The following is a 27,885-nucleotide window of genomic DNA, read 5'->3' on the forward strand; positions in this document are numbered from 1 at the left end:
GTCGCCCTCCTGCGCGCCGCGCCCCGCCTCGCCGGCCTCCCGCGCCGGCCCCGCGCCCTCCTCCTCCTCCTGCAGCCGCCGCCCGGCGCCGCCATGCCCGGCCCGGCCGCCGGCAGCCGGGCGCGGGTGTACGCCGAGGTGAACAGCCTGAGGAGCCGCGAGTACTGGGACTACGAGGCGCACGTCCCGAGCTGGGGGTAAAGCGCCCCGCGGGGACCCCCCCCCTCCTCGGGCCGCCGGCAGTCCCGCACCCTCCCGCGGGCCTTAGCCCTCGGGGCGGGTTCCCAGTCCCCCGTCGTGTGTCCGTGTCCCGTCCCCCGCCGTGTTGGGGCGTCCCGGGGGGGCTGCGGGGGGGCTGGGAGAGGCCCCCTCCCCCATCCCCGGCCTGCTGCCCTGTCAGTTATCCTCTACCCCCCCTTTCGGTGCCTGCAGCAATCAGGACGACTACCAGCTGGTCCGCAAGCTCGGGCGAGGGAAGTACAGCGAGGTCTTTGAGGCCATCAACATCACCAACAACGAGAGGGTTGTCGTGAAGATCCTCAAGGTGAGTGTCCCGTTGATGGTGATGGCGCTGCCGGTGGCGGGAAGCGAGGGGAAGAGGGTTGGGTTGGCCGGGCCAAAGGACTGTGCCGTCTCCTCCCTCATCCCAGAACTCGTGTTTTCCCATTAAGGACATCGAGATGGTGGGTTTGGAAGTGGATTCGGTGTCCCGTGTGCTGTAGTGATGTTTTGATGTCGCCACCTCTTCTGTCCAGCACAGCTCTGGGCTGAGACCTCCTCTGGAGGAGGAGAGCCATGAGTTCTGCCATTTGAATAGCATTGCATGTGCTGCCGGCGTTTAGTAAATCGTATCTGGCAATGCCTGTCCAAAACAGCCCAGGCACTGCCGTGTCAATAGGGACGTGAAGCCTGGAGGGGGGAATCCTTCTCTTAACCTCCAGGCAGCTGGCATATGGCCTTTTCAGAGCCAGGCTGTGGGGTGCTCAGCAGTCAAAAAAGCAGGCAAAATTTTATATTCTGTCCTTTAGAGGATCTGACATGCAAAAGAACTTCACCACAGGCAGGCCAAAAACAGCATGGAAACTTGAGGAGACCGAAAGAGGCCATCTGAAGTTTGTCAGCATCAGTAACCCGTATTCTGATGTGTTGGCCTTAGTGGGGTCAGCATGTGGGGAGCTTTGTGCGACAGTAATGGGTTGGAGTTTGGGATGGCTGAAAGCATGGGTTAGCCACTGCAGGGCACACCTCACTGTGCTCAGCACTGAAGCAGCAGGCTCGTGGTGAGCTGTGGTAACTGTCCTAGCAGCAATCTGTGTTGCTGATCTGGGGGTGTTAAAAACAGAAATGGAAGGTTAGAGTTGGGGTGCTTTTGGTTTCAGCTTGGCTGACACTTGTGGCTGTCACTTGTTGAACCAGCAACACTTGTCACTCGTTCCCCAGGGGCACATGGAAGCCAGCGTCTGACCATGGGTATTCCAGAGAATTTGGGCACACGTTGGTTTGCAGCGTGCAGGGGAGTTTGAGCTTAATCTGCCCTTGCAGCCACTAAGACTAGCACAGCAGCTACCTAGGACACGAGTCTCTCTGCAGGGCTGTAGCCTTAAGGCATTTGCCAGATTGCTCCAATAGTGTGGCTGGTTGTCTCTGCTGATATCCTCACTCGCTCACTGTGCCTGCTTCCTTGGGATCTTCTTTGGCTTCTGAGAGAACTTGTTATGGTTTGTCCAGCACCGCTCCGAGGCAAGGTACGACCTCCTGTCTGCCTCTGGGAGGAAGTACGCATACCCGTGCTTTGGCTGTGGTAAAGGTGGTGGCCAGGTGAGCTGTTTGGGAGAGCACCTGTGGCTGAGCCTGACATCAGGGCAGAGTGCTGAAGCTCACTCGTCCTCACAGAGCTGAGTTCCGCTGGCATGCTGTTTGGGCTGCCTCCTCCTTTGGATGCTAACGTGGTTTTGAGTTTTGTTTTTTTAAGCAGGGGCAGGCAGGAGTTTCTGCTATGAGTGAGTAGTCAAAGGTAGCCAGTGCAAAGCAGGCTTTTGAGGTGAGATGGCTTGTGGCTTGGCTGGGGGAAATGCGCTTCTGCATGCTGCTGTGGACCCCCTGATGGTGTCTTCGGGACTGCTGTGGTTTGCTGAGATCCTAGGCCTTGTCCCATGCAGAAATGCACAATGAGGCTTAGAAGAGACTGCAGGGAAAGTAGTCAGAAATTTTCTTCCTTTACTCTTTCCAGCCTAAAGAGCCTCCCCTGGAGCAATGCTCCTATCCCTGTGGCAGCTGAGCTCTGTCATGTCTAGGGAGCCTGTCAGTATTGGGCTGTGAGTCAGCTGGCAAGAGTCATCTGAGGGCGGCTGGGTGCTCCTTCTCCTTGGGGCCTGAATGTGTTGCCTTAATGCCCTGCGAGCAGGGGACCGGATTGTCCCAGATTTGAAGTGGATGGTATTGCTACCAGTTCCCCTGGCTCTCCCCCCCCTTGCATTAGCATGCAGACAGCATTCCTGTGAGTGAGCAAGGAAAAGCAGAAAGTCCAGATAAATAAAGATGAACTTTCTTCTCACTGGAAAGTGGGTCAGTGAAAAGTGAGTTTCAGAGCACCGTGTTGTGTGCGTTATGAAAACACATGAAGTGTGGCAATAACATCACTCTGATCTGTGGAAAGTGCCTCTGGTTTCCTGTAGCTAGACTCAAACTTAATTGCAATCATAATTGCATGTATCTACAGTGGAGCCTTAGCAAAGAGGCTGGGTGTCTCTGTTCCTGCTGATTCAGGCTGGATCCTGTGAGGTGGGGAATGCAACCGAAAGTTTTCACGTTTTTGTGTGGCTGTAGGGTTGGGACAAAGGGGAAGACTGTTGCTGTTGCTGGGCAATGGATTGCTCCTTTCTCTTTAACGTTTTTGGAGAGGACAATTTATGTTACGTGTTAGAGTGATTTTTATCAAGAGTCACTGTTTTAATATCTATGGCTCATGGGAGGTGACTGATGTGTCTTCCCAGCCTTGCTCTTTGAAGCAGCTTATCCTTACTGAGCTCAAGTTGGTGTGTAGCAAGTACTTCTGCCGCCTTTTTTTTCCTCCTCTTCTTTGGTGCTGTGCTACCTGAACATCTTGTACCCGCCTCCAGAGAGGTCAGGAAATTTTATCACCCCTTCTCTGATGCAGAACTGAGCCACAGAGATTTCCTGTGTGACTTTGGGCAAGTCCCTTAGCCTCAACAAAGCTGAGACTAGAGCATAGGTCCTAGTCTAGTGCTGCATGAACAAGATAACTGCTCTTCCTCTTCTGGCAGCCACTTGCCTTGTTTAAGTGCCCTATGAAGACTTTAGCACTGGACAAGGCCAGGGAGCTAATGGCTCTGGTATCACAGTGGCCCAGGCGTTTTGGGCTTGCATAAAGCAAGATGCCTCGTTTCCCTGGAGAGTACCCAGTGTTGCCTTTTTCTTTTGCTACCCCAAGTGCAGGACTGGGCATAATCGTACAGGAAAATGGGGTGTGCTCGTGTCGCTAGTTGTGGTCATAACATGTGTCAGCAGAGGAGCAGAATTAAGGTCACGCAGATGACTATCATTACTGTTCCCTGGGTCAAGTGCCTTTCTTCGCAGTTATGATGCTCTTAATGTCACTTTTCCCAGAAAATTCTGCAGCTCTTCTAAAAAGAGGCAAAAGCAGGTCGCTTCTAGACTTCAGGACATGCTGTGGTAGGACAGTGTGTGCATAGCAGTGAGGCAGGAGCCCTGGTTTGCCACACAGACGCCCCCTGCCAAGCATCCTCCAAAAGCTTTTATCTTGAGAAGTGAGGCAGAGGGCAACTCCCCACTTTTTCAGCCTGTTTAGGGAGCAAAGGTTCAGCAAAAAAAGCCATGGGGCTGAAGTCACCTTGGTAGGTAGTGGAGGACTCTGCACTGAACTGATCCTTCTACCCCCTCATGGGTAGTAGGTCATGGAGTTAGCCCACAGCTGTGCTCCTGCAGTCCCTAGCTGGTGTAAGAGGTTTCTGTAGGCTTTTTAATGTGGCTGGCCTCGGTACAGCTGTGGGCATGCGTCCTACATGCTAAGGGGCGGGCCAAGCCAGGAAGAGGGAATGTGTGAACACATTCTGTATGTGCTTTTGTGTCTTGCTTAAATGTGACACTAAGGTTTGACTCCCAGGATGAGGTCTGACTTTCCTTGACATGTACAAAGGAAGTTTGAGTCTTTGTTTCCAGTGAATCATGTGTTGTCTACATCCAGTGCAGGTATCTAAAGCACACCTCTGCTCTTTCATACCTAGCCACATAGATTTAGAGTTTTGGTGGGCTGCTGAGGTCAGTCTGAAGCCTTTGTGCTGTCTCTGATGAACTTCTCATTTCGCTGCTTCTTCTGCTGCAGCTCCGAAGTGTCTGCCAGTCTCCTTGCGTGCCTGAAAAGTGAATCCTCTGTTCTCGGGTAGCGGTGTTCTTGGGGGATGCGAACAAGCATTGCAAGTTGCCACTGTAAAAGCCAAAGATAAACTCTCCATGTTGCTTGTAACTTCTATGGGAGATTCTTTATGGCAAGAATGCTGCTGTTAAAGTTACCTACAGTTAACAGCTGTCAGTGAGCTTCAGTTGTACCACAGCGCCTTTCGCAGCCCGTTCTGTTGTACCGATTACCATCAGAGTGTCCGCTCAAGGTGGAGATTACAGCATCCATATTGTCAGCTCTGTGCAGAGTCCTCTTGCTTTCCTGATGCACGTATGTTTCTATGTACACTGTACTTGCCTGTGGAGCATTAAACCTATCACATAAAGAGACTGTTTTGTCTCCTTGTATAGTTACTGTCTGCATAGGCACAACACGCAGGCGGAGGTTAGGGGAAGAATGCAGTTACAAGGAGAGGGACCAGTGAAATGGAGGTTCTGCAGCAGTGATGAAATAGCCCCTTTCCCCTTTGGTGGCTTTTGTCCCTCTGTGCTGACTCCGTGAACTGGAACTTTCAACCATGTACGTGGTTTCACAAATGCATTCTTGTTTGTTTGGGTTTGTTTTTCCCCTGTTCCCCCTTTTAGGGCTGTGTGAACCCTCCAGAGCTGCAGCTCATAATGGGCACTGCTGCAAGGTCCTGCCAGCGTTGAACTCAAATTATCACTCTGGTAGCTAGAGAACCATTTGGGGGAGGTAGCCCTATGGCTCTGGTGAATTTTGTCTCTAAAAGCTTTAAAGCCCACATAGGTCAGCAGCGTGTTCTAGATGGGGGCTGAACTGACTTCTGTGCTAGTGTGCAGAAGGGATTGCACAGGGAAATAGCATTGGATGATGTTGGGCCCTCAGGCTGGAGCTTTTGACTGCATCGGTGACCTTCCATCAAAGCTGTTCAATGCCTGCTCCTGGTAGCTGTCTGCGTCTCTTGCTCCTCCTGCATTTGCATGCACTGAATCAGCTCTCCCTGGCCCACTTCCTCCTCTGGCAGTCTTGAAATGAGCCCTTTTGCAAGAGAGCTGGGTACACAGCTCTTCTCTTTTGAACACCAGTTGCCCACACTGAGCTTGGCACACTTGCCTGCTGGAGTCCAGCCTTGTTCAGAGTTGCGACCAACTGAGACGGTACCAAGTGTCTCGCAGAGGCCTGGAGACGCAGGTGATAACTCTTGTGGTGGTGTTCTAGCGCCGAGGAGCTGGTGAGCTGCGAAACTGGGGCTCCTGCGTGGGGGAGGGTGAGTTACTGCACCTGTCTGTTCGCAGTGGCCTTGGGCAGAGTCTGAAAGAATGATTCTCATCCCTTGTAACGCTGGTGGTGGGGATCGGGGCTTGGTCCTTTTGGCATCTCCCTTTTAGCTGACTGCAGAAGTCTCGATGTGTCATGGGCAGTCCTGAAGCCCCAGGAGGGTTGTTTCGGGATGAGCTGTGAGGGGAGGGAAGGCACTCTGAGGGAAAGAATGGCACTACCCTCAAAACACGTGCTGGTGTCTTCTACCAAACTTAAATAAAAAAGCAAAAGTGCTTTAGCAGTTTCAGGGTAGGTTTTTCTCCCCTCTTTTCTAAAATTCAAGAGCAGCTCGGGAAAGTTTGAGTGCCCATAATGGAAGTTGTAAGGTGCAAACAACCAACAGAATATTAACCTAAGTGGGCTCCTTGATTTTGTAGCTCTTGTGAATACGATTATTTGGTTTCCCAGCTGATGTCTGGCAAAATAAGCACTGCTGCTCCAAAGCCAATTTTCCTATTGAGTAATTGGCATCAGGCTTTATAGGCCGATTATTGTGATCCTTTCAATAATACTTGCTAGAGACGAATGAGCTGCTTGTGCTGGCTTTTAAATGTTTAAAGCCTGTCATAAGGATGCTGCTCAAGCCTTTTGCTGGTCCTGGATGTTGTGTGTTGAGATTGCCTAGCTTGTTCACTGGAAGCATCATGGTGTTTCTGGGCTATTCAGTTTTGGTGAGCAGAGAATAAATCTTTTTCTTTGCAGGGTAGTGGAATAAATTCCTTTAGTTTCTCATGGATTTGTATCTTTTGACTGCTAAACCTTCTTCCCCGCTGCGCTAACCCCAGTTCTTTTTCAGAGCACCTGCTGGGCAAAACCCTGCACCTTCGGTGACTCCTTCAGAGCAGTACGTGTGCTTCTCAGCTAGCAGTGCGTGTGCACTGCCTGGCGGTCTGCTTTTGGCTAATGAAAATTATTTTTATGCTTTGGATTTAACTCATATTTCACATGCCTTCCTGGTCATACTTTTCTTTCTCATTGTGGAAGAGTGCAGAGAACTTTGGATAACAAATTTATTTTCTCTTTTCGCTTGAATTCAGGCGGTGGGTCCCCAGGTTGGTGGGGAAGGCTTGAACTGAAGCATCTGATGGAAGAGTGTACTCCCTTTGCTTTAGAAACCAAGCAAAAAAGATGATTAAACAGGCAGCCATTTATTCGTTCAAGACAGGAAGTGATGGTTGCAGCCTTGTATTTAAAAGTTTATTTTAGCAAACAATGTTAATTTTCCCAGCTGGTGTTTGCTGCAGCTGGACTCCTTCCCTGCTTACAAGCTTATATGATTTCATGGAAAATGACTTGAGGATCTGATCTTTTGGTCACGGAGAGGTGTTTTCTTCTGCATGTACCTGACTGCAAAGCAACTACTTATCCCATGTTATTTCTCACTTCTGCAGAGGGCATGCCATCGCTTGATGCTCTGTGATTTTTGGGCAAAGGCAGTTGAGAGAGCAAAGGCCACTGTCATCGCCTCTTCTGCCTGATTTTTGAGTGGATTGAAAGGGCTTGTGGGATCCTTTTGCCTGGTAGGGTGGGAGACCTGCAGCAGAGGGTGGCTGGCTGGGGACAGTCGAGTCAGAGCTGCCAGGTCTAGCAGAGACCATTCTGTGGCTGGAGGTCACCTTGTCCCTCTGCTCTGGGCACTCAGCATAGTGGGCAGCCGTGAGCTGCATGTTTTGTCTCCACTGTCTACAGCCACCTCACTTCCAGTTTGCCTGAGGAAGGAAGCAATTTCCTGGGAAACTGGAAAACTGGCTTGTGCTAGACAGTCCTGTTGTTCTAAGAGTACTGCTGCAGTTGAAGTAATTAAACCCCTCCCAGTGCAGACACAGTTAAACTGAGACATGTCTTTTAGCCTGGTTTCCTATGGAAACGAGCCTTATGCAATCCTGCTGTCTGTCAGACTTTCTCCCCCTCCTCCCCCCCCAGTAGTTTATGCACTGGTTGGCCAATTTCAACCAAATGCAACAGAAGTCTCCAAGCTGTCAAGTTTCTACAGATTTCATGGAAATAAGTGTTTGCATAGAGCAGAGGGACTCTGTTGGAGCCTGTCTCAGAGGGAAAGGCTGCAGTGAGGGTTTGACTCATACTGGTCACTGGAGAATCCCAGCATGGAGGAAAGCTTTGGAATGCCTCTGCTGTGGGAACAAATCAAGTTGGAGTCTCCACCTGTATGAAATGTCACCTTGCAAACACAGGTGGATCACACTTGGGAGCAGTTGATTTTGTCCACTAGGTTCCTGCTCCGTTCCTCTGCTGGAAATCCCCCTCCCAGGGCAGGGGGGCTGAGCCATGTAGGAAACACAACTTGAAATGCTGCTGTTCATAGACTGGTTTAATAAAATAGCCTTGAATGAGTATTGCTAAAAATACTCTGGCTGCAAGGGCTGGTGTTTTAGAAGCCACCCCTGCTGGGAAAGGCAGATGGTTGGAGGCCATAATAGCTTCCGTTCACATTTAATCCATGTGTGTTTGGAGTCAGCATCCTTGGAGAGACAGATCGAGTGATTCTGAGAGACAGTTGTAGCAACCCAGACTTAATCCTGGTCCTTGGAGGATATGCTGCTGACTGCCTGTGGTTTCAGTGGTATGGGGTCTGGGGACAGGAGGGAAGTCAGCAGAGTTTCTCTGGTTGTGAACAGTTAGTTCCAGTTCAGTACTGGCTGCATGCTGGAGTGGTTTGCACCAAGGTGTTTGACTTGCCCGATGCTTGGGCTTGGATTCAGTTACTGGGCAAAACCAGAGCCCTGGTGATGTGCTTTTGGGTAGTAGAGGGCATTTGCAGTTCTGGCTGGAGCAATGGCATGGGACAACATGTGGGTAGGAGGGGGTGTGTGGCTGGGTAGGCTGGTAGGGTGTGTGGGGTGGGGTGGAGGCCAGCAGTTGCCACTGGTTTTTGCCTGCAAATCTGAAATGGGGAAGTACTCTGTTCCCCTGCATTGCTCTCTGAGGAAACTTCCAGGCAACATCTTTTCCTGCAAGATGACGTTACAGCCCATGGCATTTCTCCCTACCTCATCCCTGTTTACCTGTGATGGAACACGCTGTCCTGACCACTGGCTGCAGGCAGGGAGAGTGCTCAGATGATGGGCTGCTTACAGTGTGGAGGTAGCGTTACCATGTGTGGATAACCTGGCCTGAGCTCTGTGCTGCTGCGGCTTAGCAGGAAAATGCACAAACAGTGAGTGGCTTGTAACTCTCCCTCTTTCTGAGACAGTATGTGCTGGAGTGTCTTCCCCCAGTGATGTCAGAGATGCTGCTGGTGGTGATATCTGCAGGCATTTCATTAAAAAATTACCAACTTCCTTTCCCCCCCCCCCCCCCCCCCTTTTTTCCAAAAGTCTCTGATTCTGTCTGCTCATGTCTTTTAATAAGTGTGCTGTGGGTAGGGGTATATTTCTGGTGGAGATCACGCAGGGCATCATTTTGCCATCCTGAAAAAGGTGGAAACATGGAAGTGACTGGAAGACAACATCACCTGCCCCAGTGGGAGTGGTGTTGCTATGGAAGGAGAAAGGGAAATCTCAGAGGGATATCTTCCCCTACTTAGCTGATGCAAAAGGCCCTTGAAATAACTACAGTACTAAGGAAAAGGCATTTCAGAGTGGGCTTGGGGTCCTCTTGGCTGTGTTCAGGCACTGTTTCGGCTCCTCGTCAGGTGCCGGTGTTGCAGTAGAGAGGCTGTGATGCGTATCTCTTGGTAGCCAGGCCATTCAGCGAGTGTCTTCAGGATGGCTGTCACTCAACTCCCTCTTTGAAATTCCTTGGAAAATAGCCTGTGTGTGCATCTGCCTCGCTGGACGAACAGAATAACCGAATCACATCCTCTAATTCCATCTTGGCCTTCTGGTAAGATCAGTGCGTGTGGGCGATGCGAGGGTGGTGTCTGTTCCCATGCTGACATAAATTAAATTAGTCCCTAATGAAGCATCTTCCTTTTAGGTTCAGAAATGTAGCCCTCCCTCACTTCTGCTGATTCCAGCTCCAGCCGTGCCTAGGTACTGCCCCAGGGCTGTTTGACACCCCCTCCCCAGTGACCCCTGCCCTGCGCCGCTCCAGTGCTGGCTGACAGCTGTGGTGGCCTTGCTGCCATTTTCCACAGTGTCTTTACGAGGTGCTGACGCTCCCTGTGCCGGCATTGGTGTTATTTTTGGCACTTTGCTTCAGGCTGAGATTCTCATCTTTTGGCTTGAAAGTCTAGTTCCAGCTTTTTAACTTGGAAGAGGAGAAGGGCAGGATTCGAATCCGAAGGTTTCATCCACCTGAAGAGCCTAGAAAGATGGCATATTTTATCACTTACATAAATGCCATATTTTCCCACTGCATAAAAAGCTTCTGTTCCTTCTCCCATCTGCTCGTACATTCTTGTGAGGGGTCTGAAACCAGGACTTGCCTTGGGTTTGCCTGTAACAGGAGTGTGAGTTGCCCCATCAGCACTCTGCAACCATCACTGGCGTGGGAGGCTGCGGCAGAGGCAAGGCAGTGAGCACGAGCTGTTGAGCTCTTGTGGCTCCTTGTCCTTCACACAGACATCTGATCACATGCGTCACTTTGGTAATAAGGTGCCTCATACCTCATTGCCATTCCCTGTTGCTCCCCTTCTCGCACACCAGACCCCATGCTGGATGGTGAACGTTTCAGAAAGTTACATGTCTGGAGAGGAGTGATTTTCATCATCAAACCTCAGAGGTAGGGCAGCGGCAATGCAAGGTGGCTCTGCAGTGGTCCCGCTGGTGCAGGGGGGATGTCCAGCTCTGCAGTGAAGGGCTGCTAGACTCAGTGACTTGCAGCTGGTGGTGTCCACATCAATCACTAGCCAAGGCTCATTTAAAAAGCCTCACCGCTTAGTTGCTCCAAGCTGCCTTTCCTTTCCAGCAGGCACAGAGCTAGAGTTGTCCCGGGAGTGGATGAGTTACAAAAATGATTGTTCATTTGCATTGAAGTGAACCTGGATCAGTGAGTGTAAAAGCTAACCCAACCTCCAAGCCCCTGCCTTGGGACCAGCTGTTCTTTGTCACTCTCTGCAGGGTGATGTCCAGAGAAAAGCTTACATTGCAAAGTGAGTTCCTGGGATTGCGCAGATTCGAGGAGGAGTCAAAAACTGTTCAGATGTCTGTAGGCTTTAAAAATAATCATGGGATATGGATGCAATGGCATGCAGTGCAGTTGGATCTGTGCTCTTGAGGTGGTTGCAAAAGACACGTGCACATAGTTAGGCATAGCAGTGTCTGAGCTTACTAGAAGTCTTGGTGTTGGAGACTCTCAGCTGTCGCTTCATTGAATTGAAGTACTCTTTGGGAAATGGGGTGGGATTAAGGACTAAAAAAATGGTTTGTGCTGGTAAACAAAACCTGAGATACAAGCTCCACCGTGCTTGTCCTGTGGCTCTAAATGTATAACATAGAATGAGTGTGTTGAGATTTCTACATTGCAGTCCAAGGTGCTTTTAACCACAGTTACTGGAGTCACAATTATGTTTGTCTAGAGTGGTTTCATTTTCCCCTGGTGAGTGGAAACCTTTCACTGACGAGAGAGAGGTGCTAGTTCATGCAATGTGTCTGTCTCCTCTCTGAAGCTAAAAACGTTCCCTTGTGAGGGTGGGAGCAGAGAGAGGAGGGGAGGTAATGTATTCCAGTCAAAATTGGTGGCAGAAATCAGTGTTAATTTCTGAAAGGACTCTCACTTCTAATTTCTTTTGTCTATTTAAGCCAGTGAAGAAAAAGAAGATAAAACGTGAGGTTAAGATTCTGGAGAATCTACGTGGTGGCACCAACATCATTAACCTGATTGACACTGTCAAGGATCCAGTGGTAGGTGCCTGTGTGTCACATTGTGTGTGGTGGGCTTGCCTCCCCACTGGCTGCAGGCATGGGGCAGGCACCGCCCCGTAACTTCTGCTCTGAGCTTAGGTTAGGTGCTGCCTCTGCCTGTGCCTTCGTGGCAGCCAGGGGTGAGCAGTGTCCAGCTCATTAGGGTCTCCTGAGGTGGGTTGGTTTGGATGGGCTCATGTTCCTCTCTGTGTTTCCCAGACCCTTTTACACCCCTTCTGTGAGTTTCCCGTGGTTGGCTGGGGAGTAGTTTTGTAGCCCTACAAGTTTTCTGTAGGAAAGCAGAGCCTGTAGCCTTCCGGCTCTGTCTGGCATCTGGGATGTAAGTATCTGCCAGGGCAACTGGGCATTAAGTACTCTTCATCCTTCTGGTTGCTGTCCTGCCCAGTGACCAGAGGTCGTATCCTTTGTCTGCATTGCCACAGTTACCCCGTTCCCGGGAAGTTTTCTCTGACTAGCAGCTGGCTGAGGACTGTGACTCCCGGCTGGCAGCCATGAAGAGGAAATGATGCTGGTGTAGCATTGGCAGTCCTGGCTGACCTTCCTCCTGCGATGGGCTGTGAGGCCTTAGCCCCTGATGACATCTTCTGCCTTGCCCACGTCTCAGCTGTCTCTTCCCCATAGCGTGGGGAGGAGCAGCACTGGCCAAAATTCTGTGTGGGTGCTTGATGTGTGGGCTATAAGCGGGGCTTGCCTCTGCTGCGGTACCAGGGCTGTGTTTCTCTTCCTGTCCTGCTCTTGCCTCGCTCTTCACAGTGAAGGTTGGGTAGGAAGCAAAAGCTTTGCCAGGTCTCTTGGAGCAAAGAAAGGTCAAGAGGCTGTTTTAAACCATGACTCTCTCTCTCTCTTGCAGTCAAAGACCCCTGCTCTGGTGTTTGAGTACATCAATAACACAGATTTTAAGGTGAGTCTGCCTGAGTGTGGAGGGGGGAGGCTTCCCATTTCTGTCGAGTGCTGTGGTCTTGGGTTGTCAGATGTTCCTCAGGCTATGGGGGAGTTTGGAGTTTTCACCTATGTCAGCTTGACCTTCATTCCCCCTGTAAATGAGAAACCTCTAGATGGGAAGAAATAAAAAACTTGTGTGCTGAATCTCCTCCCAGCTTCGAGGAATAAGTTCAACAGGTTAGGTATTCTTAGTCCCCTCTCAGTTTAGTCATTACTGCTGTGCTATGTATTCAGCCCAAGTTAATCCATGTGCTGTGATGCTCTATTTACAGCAGTGCAGTTGATGGAGCAGGTGACACTGATCTGGGCTGGAATCCCTCAGACCTGGGGAGTGTGGGGTGGCAGAGGCTGGAGAGCCTGTCTCCCACTGTTAGTGGGCCTGGGGGGAGGGGCTGAGCAGTCATGGATGCATATCGAGAGCTCTTCTGCTTGCCAGAGGCTGTGGCCTATTCTGTGGCTCTTCAGATTTCTGGGGTGCTCCAAGTGGTATTACTCCTTCCCAAAACTGGGGTCTTTCTGTCTGAGTGCAGCTACAAGCTGCCTGTGCTACTGAAACGCTTCTGGCTCGCAGCAGCAAGCTGATACACAAAAGCGATATATCATTAAGCAGGCACACCCGTCTTAATGGTATCTTTGCTTCCCTCTTGTGAATCTGTACCCTCAGTCATTAAGTCACTGGTGGAGAATTAAGTGAGTAGTTGCCATTAGAAAGCCAGCAGTCATCCCCTCCTGCAGAGATCTCTTCTGTTCCATGTAGCGGGACGGTGCCAGAGCATTGTGTAGGTACGTGCCTTGTAGGATGCCGTTTCAGCAGATACACCAAACGCCCAGAGAAGGACCCTGGGTTGGTGTCAGTGGAAAGAGGGCAGCTTGTCAGCTGGCCCGTGGACAATCTTACCTGCAGCCCTGCATGCTGGGAGGCAGCATGTGTTGTTTCTGTCCCTCTGGGGTTGGTCTGGTGAGCTGAATCCTGCTGGGTGGGACCCTGTGCACAGCCGTACTGGCGGTGGCAGTTGTAGTGCCCTCCTGTATAGACCTACTGCAGAAGCTAGAATAACAGTCACAGCAGTGTCTGCCCAGACAGCTCTGATTGGGGAGAATGAGTGTCGCCTCCATCAAGTAAATAGCCCTGAGAGGAGTGCTATGAGGTGGAATTTCAGGGCTAATTAAAGCAGGCTTGGTTTGCCTGAACTTCATTGACATCAGCTGGGCTGTTCCAACGCTGCGTGTGCGTTGGGAATGTGCCCCTGTGCTTCTCCTGGTGACCCAGGGACTCTTCACAAGTCTGATGCGGGAAAGTTTTTAACTTTATTTTTGATATATGGCTTGAGATAAAATAGGTTGCTAGGGCAGCAGCACACCTTGCTGAGGATTGCTTTGTGTGTCTCCTAGTCAAAATGTGATTACACCACTCTGTCATGTCGTTAGAGGAAAAAAATTATCATCAAAGATGGTACCCAGTAACTGAAATGTATCGACAAAGTGGAGCGTTAAGTAGTGACTTCAGGCCGGTGGCCAACAGGGACTCCTAAGTGAGAAATGCAGGGCTTGGGGCACGTGGTACGTCAGCCATCCCAGCCGTGCCGAGAGCCATTGCAGGCACTGTTGCAGCCGGTAAGGCAGCATTGGTCTGGCCGCAGCAGAAGTAACAGTGCTTAGCTCTGGCTGTTGCATTAGAGGCAAATACATGAGTTTGCAGCGGATCATTTCTAGGCTCCTAGTAGAAAGCCTGGCTCCTCAAGGAAGTCCAGGTTCCCAGCTGTACAAGTCCAAGACAGAAAGTACTGATGCTTTTGATGCTGATTGGTACAAGGCAGGAATAACTTGTCTTGGAAATGCAAGTGTGTCCCCCAGGGCATGCAGTGTGACTGCTTGTGTTCGGAGTTGATTTGTAACCTGAATTTCAGTAGCTACTATGGGGCACGTGGGTTATTTGAGCTACACTCCCATGAGCTCTGCTGCCTGTTTGGGTAGGTTTTTGGGGCCGCAGCTAACTGGCAGGTTACAGAGCTGCTGCTACTCATGGGTACCTATGGATATCTTCTTCTATACAGAGGCTCTCAAGCTGTCTCTTCCCTTGCTCTGAGGTGCCTCGGCATGCAGAGAGTGCACAGAGTAGATGAGACCACTTGTGCTGGAGGTCTTGGCCTGCCCTATACCTCTATACATGAAGCAGCTGGAGAGCACCCAGTCGTTGTCCCCTCTGCTCCACAGTCCTGATCTCCTCAGGCAGCCGAATTCTGTTGAAGTGTCATGTGAGCTAATCCTGGTGACAGGGACCTCTTTTCTTTGTTTTGGCATGGCTGCTGCTGATCTGCCCATCTCTGCATTGACTTCTGGATTCAGCAGTACTGACGAGCACCGTGCATCCTGCTGGCAAATCACCTTCAGGGTGTGTGAGGGGGTTCTTAGGGCGACCTGCGTACAGCAAGTGATTGCTGACCATTTTACAGGATTGTGTTTTTCTCTGTCCTGTTGGCAATAGTCGCTCACGAGTTTGGATGGGTCCTCAGTTGTCTCCTTTCTGGCAATTTCTTTCCTTCAACATTATTATTTTTTGGTTAATGTTAATACTTTCACCCTTTTGCCCATTCAAATGGCAGGAAACTGTTCATGTCCCATGCCGATGGCTGCTGGGTTTCCTCAGCACTCTGTCCATGGGCAGAACCTGCAGTTCTGTGGGGCCTAAGCCATGGCTGTGGATGATTCTGGATGAGAAGTGCAAGCTTGGTATTCCACAGGGTTTGGCTGTTTTTAAATGATGGTATAAACAGGAGAATTAGATGGTAGCTCCAAGGAGCTGATTACATTTTCTTCAATTACCTGGTTAGGCTCTTGTGAAAGTGATGGCTTTGCACTTGCAGGGATGAAGAGTTGGAACTAGACTAAATGCATATTCTGCTGCGTGAGGATGGCAGCTTGTGTACAGGGCTAGTATTTCTCTTCAGACCTACTATATTACTTGTTGTCTGTGAGCACTTAGGCTACCCATAATCATCTGCCTTAAATGATAGCTGTGCTGCAGAGTAACGCAGTCAGTTGAGTAACTTGTGAAATTTAATGTCTTTGGCTGATTGGTTTCAAACTAGAAATGAGGCACCTATCCTTCAGCCACTGTCAGCTGTCACACATTTTGTGTAGTCTGTGTGCATACCTGGTTCTGTGCCATTTGTAGCCCTGAAGAGGCAAATCCCTCAGGAAAGAAGGGAGCAGGCGGTTGAGTTTGCTGGTTTGTTCTTAAAACACACCAGCAGGTTTGCAGCTGAAGGTGGGCTGCTCCTTGATGGGCAAGGAAGGTGAGCAATGAAAGGTTGCCTCAGGATGTTCTGCCTGCGGGAGTTGTGGGGACAGCAGGCTTTTGAGTCAAATCTTCCACTTAGCCTACACCATGGTCAGTTTTCAGGCCAAATTGCTGTGAAGGAAGTGTGTTCATGAGTTTTATCCTTGTACATCTAGGGTTATTTTAAAAAATAGTTCTTGCCCTGCATAGGCAATGGAGAAGTATGAAGAATTCTCCTCCCTTGCATGGCTGCCGAGGCCAGGATGATTTGGGAACTGTTCCCTTTTCTTTTGCTGCTGCCTACCCCGCACCCCAAAGCAGTGTCTCTCTCCTCCGACAGCTCCTTGCAGCCACCCTGTTGCTTTGCAGGTGCTGCTTCCTGCAATTAGCCAGCTGTGTTAGTCAAGGGCGAAGAATAAGTATTCAACCCCTGTCAGCCCCATGGAGAGGGGAAGCATGTCTCTGCCTCCTTGGGCACTAACGGGATTAGTCCACAGTGGGTTACGTGACATGTGCCAAAATATCACTGAAAGCTGGAGAGGGGTAGAGGCTGACTGTGGGTGAGGTTGGCCGTTCCTCACGCTCTGTATGGAGAAAGGAGACCAGCCCAGGTCTCTGAGGCCTTGTGTGATCCTTAGTGCTGGCAACTAGCAGAGCAGATATTTAGCTGGGTCTGAGTGATCCCCACAGTGACATTTCTGATGGTTTTACTCCAAAGGGTCAGCTGTAAGAGCAGAGTGTGGGATGTGTCTGTTAAGGAAGTGTCTGCTCTGCCCTGCTAGGCTGAGCGAAGGGGATTTGGAGCCCACTGTCAAAGCCTTCTTGGGGCAGCCGCTGTGTGGGACCCACTTGCCGTGGAAGCCTTGGCTCCCTTGGCTTCAAAGCCTTCTGCATCCCCCGGCTGCCCGTGGCGAGGCTGAGCGTGCCTCTGCAGGGACTGGTCCTGCAGCAAGCGGAGCCTGGGCGCTGCCAGCCACTGTCAGCCTTGGCGCAGCGGGAGGGTCAGGTGTGCTGGATTTCACAGGCAGCTTTTCCAGGGAAGTCTGTTGAAAGCTGGCTGCCCAGCCACTACCTCTGCTGGAGGCTATGGGTCAGTGAAGCTACAGCATCGTGGGCCTGAGAAGAAACGCACTGGTGACCTCCCTTCCATCCCCTCCCTGCTTATAGGCAGCCAGAGGTAGAGAAGCCTGGGAATGGGGAAGATGGGATCTAGCCTTGTTCTGCTGCTGCCTCTCCTGCCCTTCTCCTTCCCAGGTGCATTGATGTCGCCAGCTGAAGCTGAATAGGGTAGTGATTCCCAGAAAGATGTTTTAAGCATCTCTGTCCCCCCCATAGTGTTCGTTACCTAAGCAAGCCATTTATATGGGCTCCTGGAAGGGCTCAGTTGTCCTCTGCTGGCCCTGGGCCGTGCATCAGAGCCATGTGCAACCAAGTCAGGAAATCTATCCCTGCTGTAGCTTCTGGCTATGTCTTTTTTGCTCCCTGCTTCAGTGGGTTGCTCCGAAGCATTAGCATCATCCCAGCTCATGAGAATACAACGCACCTTGTGTCCTGGAAGCTCTTAAAGCTCTGTGTGTGTAAGTGATACTTGTATGTTGTCAAATGATTTCCCAGAGCAGTACTGGGGGTGGTGGGGCTGTTTGGAGCTGACCCTAAGTAAGAGAGGATCCTGAGGATCTCTCTGTGGGCCTGGAGGGAATCCAGGACCAGGGCTGCTTTCTTGGAGTGTGAATTTTAGTCCGTTGTTCTCAGATTTTTCCTGAAGCTGCCAAGTGGTGCCCATGATGGGCAGCTGGCTCCAGTGCTGATGCAATTGGTGATTTGACTGAGCTGTGAGATGATCCTTATTGGTTAGAAAGGGCAGAGGGGTCTGGTTCTACTGCTGCCCTGTGAATGTCCTTCCTTGCCCTGTCCTGGTGTCTCACCTTGCTTTCCCTGGATGAGGGCACAGTCCGGTAGGGTCAGGCTGGCACTGCTGCCACGGACAGATACAGAGCAGAAGGTAGATTTGGGGCCAATTGTGACCTGGTGTGGGAGCAGCAGGATGATGAGTTCTCTCCAGCGATGGTGCTGGTGGCACGGTGCAGGTTAAAGTGCACCCTGGATCTTTGTCACTTCTGCATGAACAGCCACAGAAGGACAGCAGAGGAGGGGTGGGTGGCAAATGCGCGGGCAACAAGTGCTTCCCTGAGACTCGGAGCTGTGCCCTCTGAGCCCCACGAGCATTCCGTGCTGTCGAGTTGCGTTAGCCTTTATCCTGGGATAGAGGGGAGCCTCCGCAGCTCTGAGGCTGTGTCTACCCTTTGTGCTTCCCCAGCCCACGCTCCTTGGTTAATGATTTCCTCTCCCTGCCCCACCTTGAGCACTCAGAAACCTTACCCATGTGTTCCCAGCCTGCCTCCTCTGAATCCTGTTGTTGGTGTTGTCAGATCACTGTGATGACTGTGCATGTGAACAGAGAGGCAAGATCATCTGTGGCAACTCCAGCATGCTCTGAAGAGCTTGCTCTCTTCTCCTTGGACAGACAGCCTGCCTGTCTCCTGCTGGAAAGAAGTCATGATAGGTCTGAATGATCCTGGTAGCATTTCACAGGAGCTCTTGTGTCCTCTCTGGATCTCCTAGCATGTAACCCTGGCAGATCTGAGGCCAGGACAGCCCTCGGGAGTGACAACGTTCACAGGGGATCTGGAATGGGGTCAGTGATTGGAGACAGGTGGGGTGCAGGAAACAAAACTAATCCTAATCTGGAGTATTTATTTTTGTTTCTCTTCCCCCCTCCCCCCCCCCCCCCCCGCCCCCGTTCCCTCCCTCCCCAAATCTGTTTCAGCAACTGTACCAGATCCTGACAGACTTTGATATTCGGTTTTATATGTATGAGCTGCTGAAGGTGAGTTGCATTGCATATGGCAGTCTGGATGGGGAGACCAGGAATAAGAAAGGCAGTAGCGGGGCTCGTGGGGTAGTGCTGCTAAGCAGTTATTTCTCTTGTGTTCAATGCAGAGTCCATGTCTCATAACCAGGGCTCTTCCCAAACCTTCCCTGGTTATCTGGCTTGTTGTGAGGTATTACAGCCAAACTGGGGACCTTTGGTTACCTGCAAAGAGTCTCACATTCTCTGGGGTCTGTTCTTTCCCCGTGAGGCATTTGTGACTGTTAGTTGCCAGGTAGGGCTGTGCTTGATGTCTAGCACCTTTGGGTTGCCATGAGGAAAATCAACTCCCTTCCAGCCAGACCCAGCACTGAGAGGTCTTTGCGGGGCTGGGGAACTGGGGACGCTTTAGCATGCTAGGGAGAGTGGAAGAGGGGGATTGCCAGCTCCAGGCTTTCTTCTGCTGCTGTATTCAAATGCAGCCCCGGAAGGTGACTTCTGCCCACTTGGTCTTAGACCTCTGTGTCTCTGGGTGGGCCATCTAGGACACTTCAAGAACAAGCTGGCCAGCTCAGTGCCCTGTGGGCCCAGAACCCCATGAATGTGGTCTTGAGGAGCAAAGCTTCTGATTATGCTGGCTGTTGTATGTTGTTGTAATGTTGGTATTTTCCTTTGAGACTCCCAGCCAAAGCTTTCCCTGCCCCTCTGATGAAGGGTGAGGAGTGCCGTAAATACCTCCTCTTTACTAGCCTAGCTTGCCCCTCCCCATGGAAATGCTCCCGGAGCTGCATGGCATATCTGTGAGATCTGCTGCGATGCCTCTCTGGGGTCTCTAGCTGCAGGACACAGGAGGCAGCAGGGCATTAGGGAGAGCTTACAGATTTCAGCTGATCCCAGGGCTTTTCTGCACTGACCTGCTGGAGCAGCAGCTTGGCTGTGTCAGGTCCTAGCAGGGCCTCAGAACTTTTCAGCTGGCTCTTTGCAGGTCCCCTGCCTCTGGAAATGAGTGGGACAGGCTAGGGAAAGCCCGTTGTGCTCCAGGACTTGGTGACTGCAGGAGACTTCCTGAAACAGATCTAGTGGGCTTGAGGGAGGCTTTCTTCTCTGCACCCCCATGCTTGCTGCACCTGTCCGCAAGTGAAACACCTTCCTACTGAAGGCTGGAGGGAGCCTGAGGCAGCCTGGGATTAGGGTGGGAGGAGGGGTGATGAGGTTTAGATGATCCAGCCTTGAGACAAGCAAGACTCTAGGACAGCTTCATCCCTGGAAGCAGTTTGTCCAACCTGTTAGAGATTTCCTGTATCCCAGGACCACTGTTTGCTGTGACTCCTGTTGGTTGCAAGGCCGTGTGCCGTTGCAGGGGTACTCCCTGAGGTCTTGCTGTGATGGAAGCTGTCGCCTCCTGTGCTTCCCACTGCGGCAGGGGCCCAAGGACAGTGTTACTTCCCTGGCACTGATGTCTTGGATATTGAATGACTGCAGGCTGTACCCTCCTTTCGTGCTGCTGGAGATCTCTGAGCATCTGATATATATTGATAGATGGATCTCCCTCCCCCTTGGAGATGAGAAAACATGCTCGCCCCCTTGCTCAAGGGAACAGCTGCATGGGGGGGCAAGTGGTGCAAGGTCACAGAACTGGAGAGCTTATGTGTGCCTCCTGCCTTTGAGCTTTAAGCAGCTTCACTCTCCCTTGCGTGCTGTCACTTGCCTTTTGTAAGTGCAGGTTTGGCTCGAATGAGCAGGGCAGAGGGGACTTTCTAGCATATGTGTGTTTTTGGACACAGGTGGAAAGCTGCACTGGAAGGCCATAAAACTATATATGCATGTAAGAATCATCCCCTTCTGGGGAAGAGAACATGGCCTAGGAAGTACAGGGCTACACAGGGTTGGAGCACTGGGCTTGCCACCAGGTGGGACACCTCTCTGCATCGTGTTCTTCAAGGAGCATCGAAGCTCCTGTGCAGGGAACACTGTTCCAGGACCTGTGACTGCAATACATTAAATCAATAGTCTTGTTGCCACCTTGTCACTTCATCATCTGCAGCGTAAGAGCTGAAAATGCCAGTTTCTTGTGCCAGGGCTGCAGCACTTCCTCATGAATGGGGCACTCTTGCTCCTGGCCCAGAACTGTCTATTTCTAATGCTGTGCTGTGGTTACAGACATGTCTAATGTATGTACGTGTGTCTGCCAGGCCCTGGATTACTGTCACAGCATGGGGATCATGCACAGGGATGTCAAACCCCACAACGTCATGATAGACCACCAACAGAAAAAGGTATTGTGGCACCAGGGCTTACAAGTACGGTTTTTCCAGGGAAACTTGAAATTCTGACACCTCTGTACCCATAGCCTGGGCAGCTGTACTTACCCCTTTAACCTTTCTTTACCGGCTTCCCTCCGCTTGTGCCAGCATTAGGAGATGGCCAAAGTCCCACTGGGGAGCACTACAGTGGGAGCCCACGGCTTGGAGGTTGCTCTTCTCCCTGCAGCCACCCATGCTGGGTTTCTTTGCTTAGAAGATGAGGCCTGGGCTGTTAATCTCCACCTGGGGAGGTGTGGCAGTAGGGAACAGAAGGGTGGCCTTGTCTGAAATACACGTGGATATTTTTACCTAGGGAACATAAGCTCCTCCTGTGGTACAGCCTGTTTGTCCCGCAGTGGCTTTCTCACTTCTGGGGTGTGCTAGTTGGGTCACAGAAAACTTTTGTACCCAACTTGCTATCATGGAAATGAGCAGCACAGGGAGCTGCCCCCAGCCCCATCGTGGTACTTGTACCTCATCAGGTGCTGTGCGTCCCTGTCTCCCCGGGCACCTGGGATCTGCAGCAGCAAATTGGTTGCTGGTCCATAGGTCCCTGCCTGTCGGTCAGCGGTGGCTGTACAAGCAAGGTTTATAAGGAGGGGGAAATCTCTTACTACAACTGCTGTCCTTCAGTAACATGGCAGGTCATCCATCCCTGTGGCTGTGGACAAGATGGTCTGCCTTGCAGAACGTGGTGGGCCCCCCCTCCCGCCTCATTTCCTGCTCTCAGCCTCCAGTTAAAAGGAACACTGCCTTTGGCCCAGCCCCTCTAAGCAGTGGGATAAGACAACTGGCTTTTGCCTGTTTCCTAGTATACGATGACCTGTCCGCTGTGGCTGGTGGCACTGGTTAAGGAGCCAGTTGCCCAGCAGTAACAGTGTGCTTGGACTCGGGAGGCAGAGGAGCTCCCTAAGCTGGGCTTTGCCCCACCAGCTGGTGATAAGGAGAAGACCCTGATCAGAGTGCTGCTGAGAGCATCTTCTGTCCTCAGTGCACCTCCCTGCATCCCAAGCTCCATGCTTGGGATTCAATCACGGGATCGAGAGGTTTGGCCAATGTGGCTTCAGCCTAACCGGCTCCTGACTTTGTGTCTCTTTATTGCATGTTCAGCTGCGGCTCATAGACTGGGGTCTAGCCGAATTCTACCATCCAGCTCAGGAATACAATGTCCGTGTGGCCTCTAGGTACTTCAAAGGACCGGAGCTCCTTGTGGACTACCAAGTAAGAGTCTGCTTCCTCCTTGCTAGCCAGTGATACCACTTGTGGTTGCACTTTGGCCACCTTTGGGTTGTCTGGTTTTGCCTCCCAGGGCATTGCCTAGGCTGGAAAGAGGCTGGCTGTGAAGTGAAAAGGCTGAGGTTGCCTGTGTGGCTGGGGAACCAGGCTGTAGTGAGCATGCCTTTCCTGACAGCTTCTCCTTTTTCCCCTCAGATGTATGACTACAGCTTAGACATGTGGAGCTTAGGCTGTATGCTGGCAAGCATGATCTTCCGAAAGGAGCCCTTCTTCCACGGCCAGGACAATTATGATCAAGTAAAGACTTTGCTACCTGGCTTACTTCATGAGACATTTGTCGCTGCCTCATCTCTGTGTGTATAGGGGGGAGGTTCTGGGGACTGGACCACCAGGCTGGGAGGATGTTGCTATGTGCTTAGTTAAGTCATCTGGGATTATGCTTCACTGCCTTGTGTAGGAGACTTGTTTTCTGCACATGTTGCAAAAACACGTTTCAAGCGAGATATTCCTTCCATCTGGGATGTTCCCAGGAGGGCTCTTAGATTTGGGCAGCTCTGCCTGTGCAGAAGAGTGGTGGCCTGCCCTTCTGCTCTCTCTCAACATGCCTTTTGTTTCAGCTGGTTCGCATCGCAAAGGTCCTGGGCACAGATGAGCTGTATGGGTATCTCAAGAAATACCACATAGAACTGGACCCACACTTCAATGATATCCTGGGCCAGTAAGTAGAGAAGTGCTGCCTTTTTTCCTTGTAACACAGAGAGGGAGATAAGCAGGTGTCCGTCCCCTTTAAGGACTCTCAACAAGGGCCTGCTTTGATCTTCTGAGTCACAGTGCTGCTTGCAGATCTCCCATCTGGCTGCTGATGGCATCTCAGGAGGTCGCTGAAGTGCAGGCTCTTTGCCTTTGTCTCTCCCGGGAGCCACAAGCCATCTGCTGTTTCTTCCTTCTCCTGCTCATTGACATCTTAGAAGTGGGAGATGTAGACACTGGAGTTGAGTGTGGCCTGAGGGGCTCAAAATCTCCCAGTTGAGATTTCTGAAAAGGACTGGAGGTGGATGGGATAGTGAGGACAGCTTCTGTGAGGCTGGCTGGCTGGCTAGCCAGAGCACTTCTGGTCCCAAGGGTGTCACCCTGCCTGCTGCATGCTGTTGTCTCATGCCTGTAAACAGAAGGGAATGTGCAATATTGTGCCTTTCCCAGGCACAGAGCATCCTCACAACTGTGTACCTAAAGAATGGGGTTTTACCCCTTGGGCAAGTGCTGGCTGAGCAGTAGCTTGTGCCAGGAAGAGCTGCAGGCAGTCTGTCACAGCCGTCCCTTTTCAGAAGCGGATAGTGGCAGGTGATTCTCCTGGGACCTCTGGGTACTGTTGTGCAGGTCAGAGCTGGGCAGTGAGAGCTGGTCCCTTTGCAGGCATTCCCGGAAGCGCTGGGAGAACTTCATCCACAGTGAGAACAGACACCTGGTCAGTCCTGAAGTCCTAGACCTCCTGGACAAGCTCCTGCGATATGACCATCAACAAAGGTTGACTGCGAAGGAGGCGATGGAGCACCCCTATTTCTGTGAGTGTGGAGAAGCTGGGGCCAGCTTGGATGGAGAGGGGTCTTGGGTTCTGGGGGAAAATTTGGGCTCCCTGCTCTGTGAAAGCCTTAGCAGCTCTGTGGGCTTTGAGGGCAGTTTCTTTGGAAGTGTTTGCCAGGGTGGAGCTTCCACTTTATTAAAATGCTGTTTCCCCTTCCTGCTTGGTTTGTGTCTCCTCCAGATCCAGTGGTGAAGGAGCAGTCCCAGCCCAGCTCTGAAAACGCTGTGCTCTCCAGTGGCCTGACAACAGCGCGATGAAGACTGGAAAACGACGGGTAATTCAAGATGTTTACAAATAAAAGCAAAACCTTCGGTCACACAGTGAAGGGAAAAGAACCAAGGACACCCCCCTTCCCCTCCCCTTTATACTCAGCAGAAATCTAACCTTGGGGGGTGTGTGTGTCATAAACCTCAGTTCCTCTCTGGTGGTTGTGGTTAATGTAACTCTAACCCTGTGGTACCAAAGCCCTGGGCAAATGGTCTTGCAAGAGCTAAACATGTAGTGATACCCCCAGGGCTCAACACAACTGATTCTGGTTCACATCTCTATGGATCTTTCTCTTCCTTCTCAGTCCAGCCTTCCCCACCGTGCTGGTGGGGACAACTTGGTCGTTCCACCATCAGCCCTTAGCATGCCTCTTACTAAACATGCCTTTCTGACTTGTAAACTCTGGACGAACCAAATTCAGGCTGGGGGTCAGCAGGTGCAACTCTGTTTTGAGGTCCAAGTCCTACTGCTCACTCTGGGCTTGAATTTGGCCCTTGAATTCTAGTTTCAATTGCAAATGTTGGGGGAAAGGGGGGAGGTGGGGGGGGGGTGTCAACAAAAAACAGCCCACAAACCCAGCAGCATCTCAGGATTGGTTTAGAGCATTAAAACAAAGGCGCTGATCCAGGCTGCTGGGGGGAGGTGGATCCCCCCTCCAGGTGTGTTTGACAAAGGCTCACTCTGAGAAGAAACTCAATAGACCTGCTTTGGAAACTTGTGAATGTGAGAGCTGCTCTTGTGGCAGGAGAGGGGAGGGGCTATCCAGACTTTCCCACCGAGCTCAGGAAAGTCAGTGTTGCAAGATTTCTTGTGATAGGTGTGCAACCACGTACCTCATGACGTGGCTCCCATGAGAATTCATGCCAGATGCAGACTTGTGCCAGAGCACAGCTCTGGAGCGGTTCAATCCAGCACCGCAGGATGGGGGAGTGGAGAGGAGGACAGGGAGGAGAGCACAGGGAGGGGCAGGGGTCAGCAAACAGCGGCGTGGTCTGTCGGGGAGGGGGGCTGTGCAGCTACTGATCCAGGACTTGGGATCCAATGTAGTGTTTTAACAAAGTCAGCCATTTGTTGAATTCTGGGGTCATGTTGTGGGGGGTGGGGGGTTCGTCTTGTGGATTCTTTCATCAGATCCCTCGATGGCTTTATAGCCCCACAATTCACAGTTGCCTCCTCTACTGGTTCTGTGTGTAACTTCATCAAGTGGTTCTGGTGACACTCAAATGTAGAAGCTGGAGATAGTGTTTTCCCACCAGCACCTAAACACAGAATTTCCTTCTGCGGCATTGTCGAAATAGTTAATTTTTTATAAGGTTACAATGTTTCTATTTGAAACATCTGTTTACATTCCATATTCTAATAAAGTTCTATTGGCATCGATAGCAGGTCAATCCATTTGTATAATTCACTGAAACCAATAAATATCTATACGTCTGAACGTCTGCCGTCTCAAATCTATGGGATAGTCAGAAAGGGTGAGAGCTGAAGGCATTGCCTCCTTGAGGAGGGCAGGTTGGCTTTTCCAGCCCCTCTTGTCTGAGTATTTTCAGACCTCTTAGCCTTTGGTTGCAATTCCTCATGCTGTCAGCCCTGAGAGTTTCACTGTGGCAGATTGTCTCCGCTTCTGTGGGGCCGCAGAGGAGGTGCAAGATTTTGGGTACAGCATGGGAGTTGGCTGTGGTGGTACCCTGGGCTTGGCCCGTGTCTCGGTCGGTCTGTTCTGTGGCTGGTCAGATGAGAAGTCACCAATGCATGGCTGGAGGCAGGGGGTTCTCCATGTGCGTTCCCCCATGCTTGTCTCCTTGCAGCCTGAGTTGATGGCATTTTCTGCAGATGTGCTGAGCAGGGAGTAGCTCTTTCCTCGCACCCTGAGGTGTGACCAGTGCATGGTCTCAGTTATCAGTGTCAAGGCTGAGGAGCCGTCTGTGCCACAGGACCCTTCTTAGCGTTAACTCTCCTGCAGATGCTGCTGAAGGCTTCGGCGAGTGTTTCCAGCCCTCTGTTCTTCCATCTGCCCAACATGCAGGCTGCCTGGCCTGAGATGTGGGTCTCTTCTGCTCTTAAGCTGTGCTAATACCAGCAGGGATCGTTTGCGAGTTTGACATCAATTTCTGAACTGATTTTAAACATGTATTTAATTGCTCTGTTGAGTTGAGGAAGGAGTGGATGTTTCTTGTGGCCTGTCCAAGTTGCTATGAGGGAAACTCACCCATTTTCCAGCTCCTTTGTGTTGCCATTCCCAACTTCCAGAGAGCCAAGGCACAAGAGGCGTGGGGAAGAACAGTGGGTTCGGTGTGGGAATTTGGGTAGGTGAAAAACGTTGATCATTCTATACGAGTGCTTGACAGTGGCCGAACCTGATGGTGGAGTTTTAGGGTGGTGCTTCGGGAAGTATCAGTTCTGTAAGCCTGAGTCAGAAATTCTTTCCTGGTACCCTTAAGCAGAGGAAGAGGGATGCTTTTCCCAGTGAGTGAAATGGGTAAATGGCTTTCCCTGGCTGCGGTAACCAGAAGGGCTGGAACAACCTGCCGTGTATCTCTCTGCATCCCTACCCCAGTTCTAGAGTAGGATAAGCTGTGACAGATTCATCCCAGAGGGAAATGTGGCAGCTGAGCAAGTGTAGCCTGGAAGCAGGGAGGGCGTGGAGTCTCCTGATCCCGGGGCGGGGGATGCTTGGCTGCAGCTCGGGCCAGTTCCTGCAGCCATCGGCCCCTCCAGCACTGGGAGCAGGCAGCCCTGCTTTCCTCGGACCTTAGCAAAGTGGCATCCTGCCCATAGGGACAGCCCCAGGAGCTGGAGGAGACTGTGGTGTCTTGTCCTTAGGAAGTAAGGAGACTGGAGAATGTGCATCTTCATATGCTTTCTCCTGGAGAAAGTTGGGAGAGTCCTGGTGCACATCCTGGCCTTTCGGCTGGCCTGGCCCCAGCTCCCTAGCAGAGGTGGAGCACAAGTTTGGCTGAGTGCCTTATAAGAGGAAAGGCTCAAAACCAGAACCACAGCAGCTATTGAGGGATGCGGTAAGCAACTTCTCCAGCTTGTCTGTGCCTGTTGCAAGTGTGCTATGGCACAACAGAAGCCTTTGGTGGAGATGTTTGCAGCAGCGGAGGGAGACTTAACACTGGAGGTTAGGGAGAAAAAAGTCCAAGTTTGTGTATGGCTGCACATCAAAGTGCTGGTTTGTTGGACTCTGTCTCCTTGCTTGGCTCTGCCTTCCCCTCTCACGCTGCCAGCCTTCCAAAGCAGGCTGAGAATCCCCTGCTGTCCCCGTGTCCGGAGGGGCACGCAGGGCAGCTGGGCTGGCTGGGAGCAGGGCGGCAGGACGTGGGGTGACATGCTCATCTGTCTCCTTGTCACCTGCTGCCGGAGGAGCGCTGTGTCAAGCTGGCAGTGCCCTGTAATGCTCACTTCCCTCCTCCCATCTCTCCTCAGGTCCGATGCTGTTGCTCCCAATTTTCCATAAGCAGAATGCGAACCAAATCAAACATCCTACCGGCGCGTGTAGAGTGACGGCGGGCAGACTGTGCGGCGCAGGCAGGGCTGACAGCGGGGCAGCACGCCTGGCTGGATGGCACTCGCCTCTTTGTGACTGCAGCCCTTCCCTCCAAGTGTTAAAGGTTCTTCTGCCTTTGGTTCCTTGTTGAGCTCTTCCTGACCCAGAAAGCATGGAAATGTGAAGGGTGTGCAAAGCAGTTGGTTAGTTTTTCCTTCCTCCATCCTGGCTGTTCCCCCACAACCTCTGACAGACCATGGCTGGCCAGCTTGCGCCTCACTCTGCCAGGGCACAGGGGCGTAGTATCACGATGGACAGTTCTCTATGATAATTGAAAGAACTCTATATTGTTGAATAAAAGTTTTAAAAGAA

The 27,885-nt window shown here is 51.4% G+C and overlaps 1 protein-coding gene across 2 annotated transcripts; it reads left to right on the forward strand.

Annotated features, from left to right (window-relative positions):
- Positions 1-27,885, forward strand: CSNK2A2 (casein kinase 2 alpha 2). Of its 2 annotated transcripts, XM_037408861.1 has the most exons (12): positions 1-197; positions 433-544; positions 11,422-11,523; positions 12,395-12,445; positions 18,594-18,653; positions 20,828-20,911; positions 22,049-22,159; positions 22,370-22,471; positions 22,792-22,892; positions 23,588-23,736; positions 23,937-24,030; positions 27,453-27,885. In XM_037408861.1, the coding sequence occupies exons 1-11, from the start codon at positions 94-96 to the stop codon at positions 24,011-24,013; spliced, it is 1,053 nt and encodes a 350-aa protein (XP_037264758.1). In that variant the 5' UTR covers positions 1-93; the 3' UTR covers positions 24,014-24,030; positions 27,453-27,885. The 2 variants fall into 2 exon arrangements, with proteins under 2 accessions (XP_037264758.1, XP_037264759.1); XM_037408862.1 differs by lacking the exon at positions 27,453-27,885 and having other exon boundaries at positions 120-138; positions 23,937-24,091.

The sequence above is a fragment of the Falco rusticolus genome, chromosome 15 (assembly GCF_015220075.1).
Source record: "Falco rusticolus isolate bFalRus1 chromosome 15, bFalRus1.pri, whole genome shotgun sequence".
NCBI classification, from domain to species: Eukaryota; Metazoa; Chordata; class Aves; order Falconiformes; family Falconidae; genus Falco; species Falco rusticolus.

Coding starts and splice junctions, on each gene's coding strand:
- CSNK2A2 (XM_037408861.1), top strand. CDS start 94: ATGCCCGGCCCGGCCGCCGGCAGCCGGGCGCGGGTGTACGCCGAGGTG. Junction 12,446..18,593: donor TCAATAACACAGATTTTAAG/GTGAGTCTGCCT, acceptor AATCTGTTTCAG/CAACTGTACCAGATCCTGAC. Junction 20,912..22,048: donor TAGACCACCAACAGAAAAAG/GTATTGTGGCAC, acceptor TTGCATGTTCAG/CTGCGGCTCATAGACTGGGG.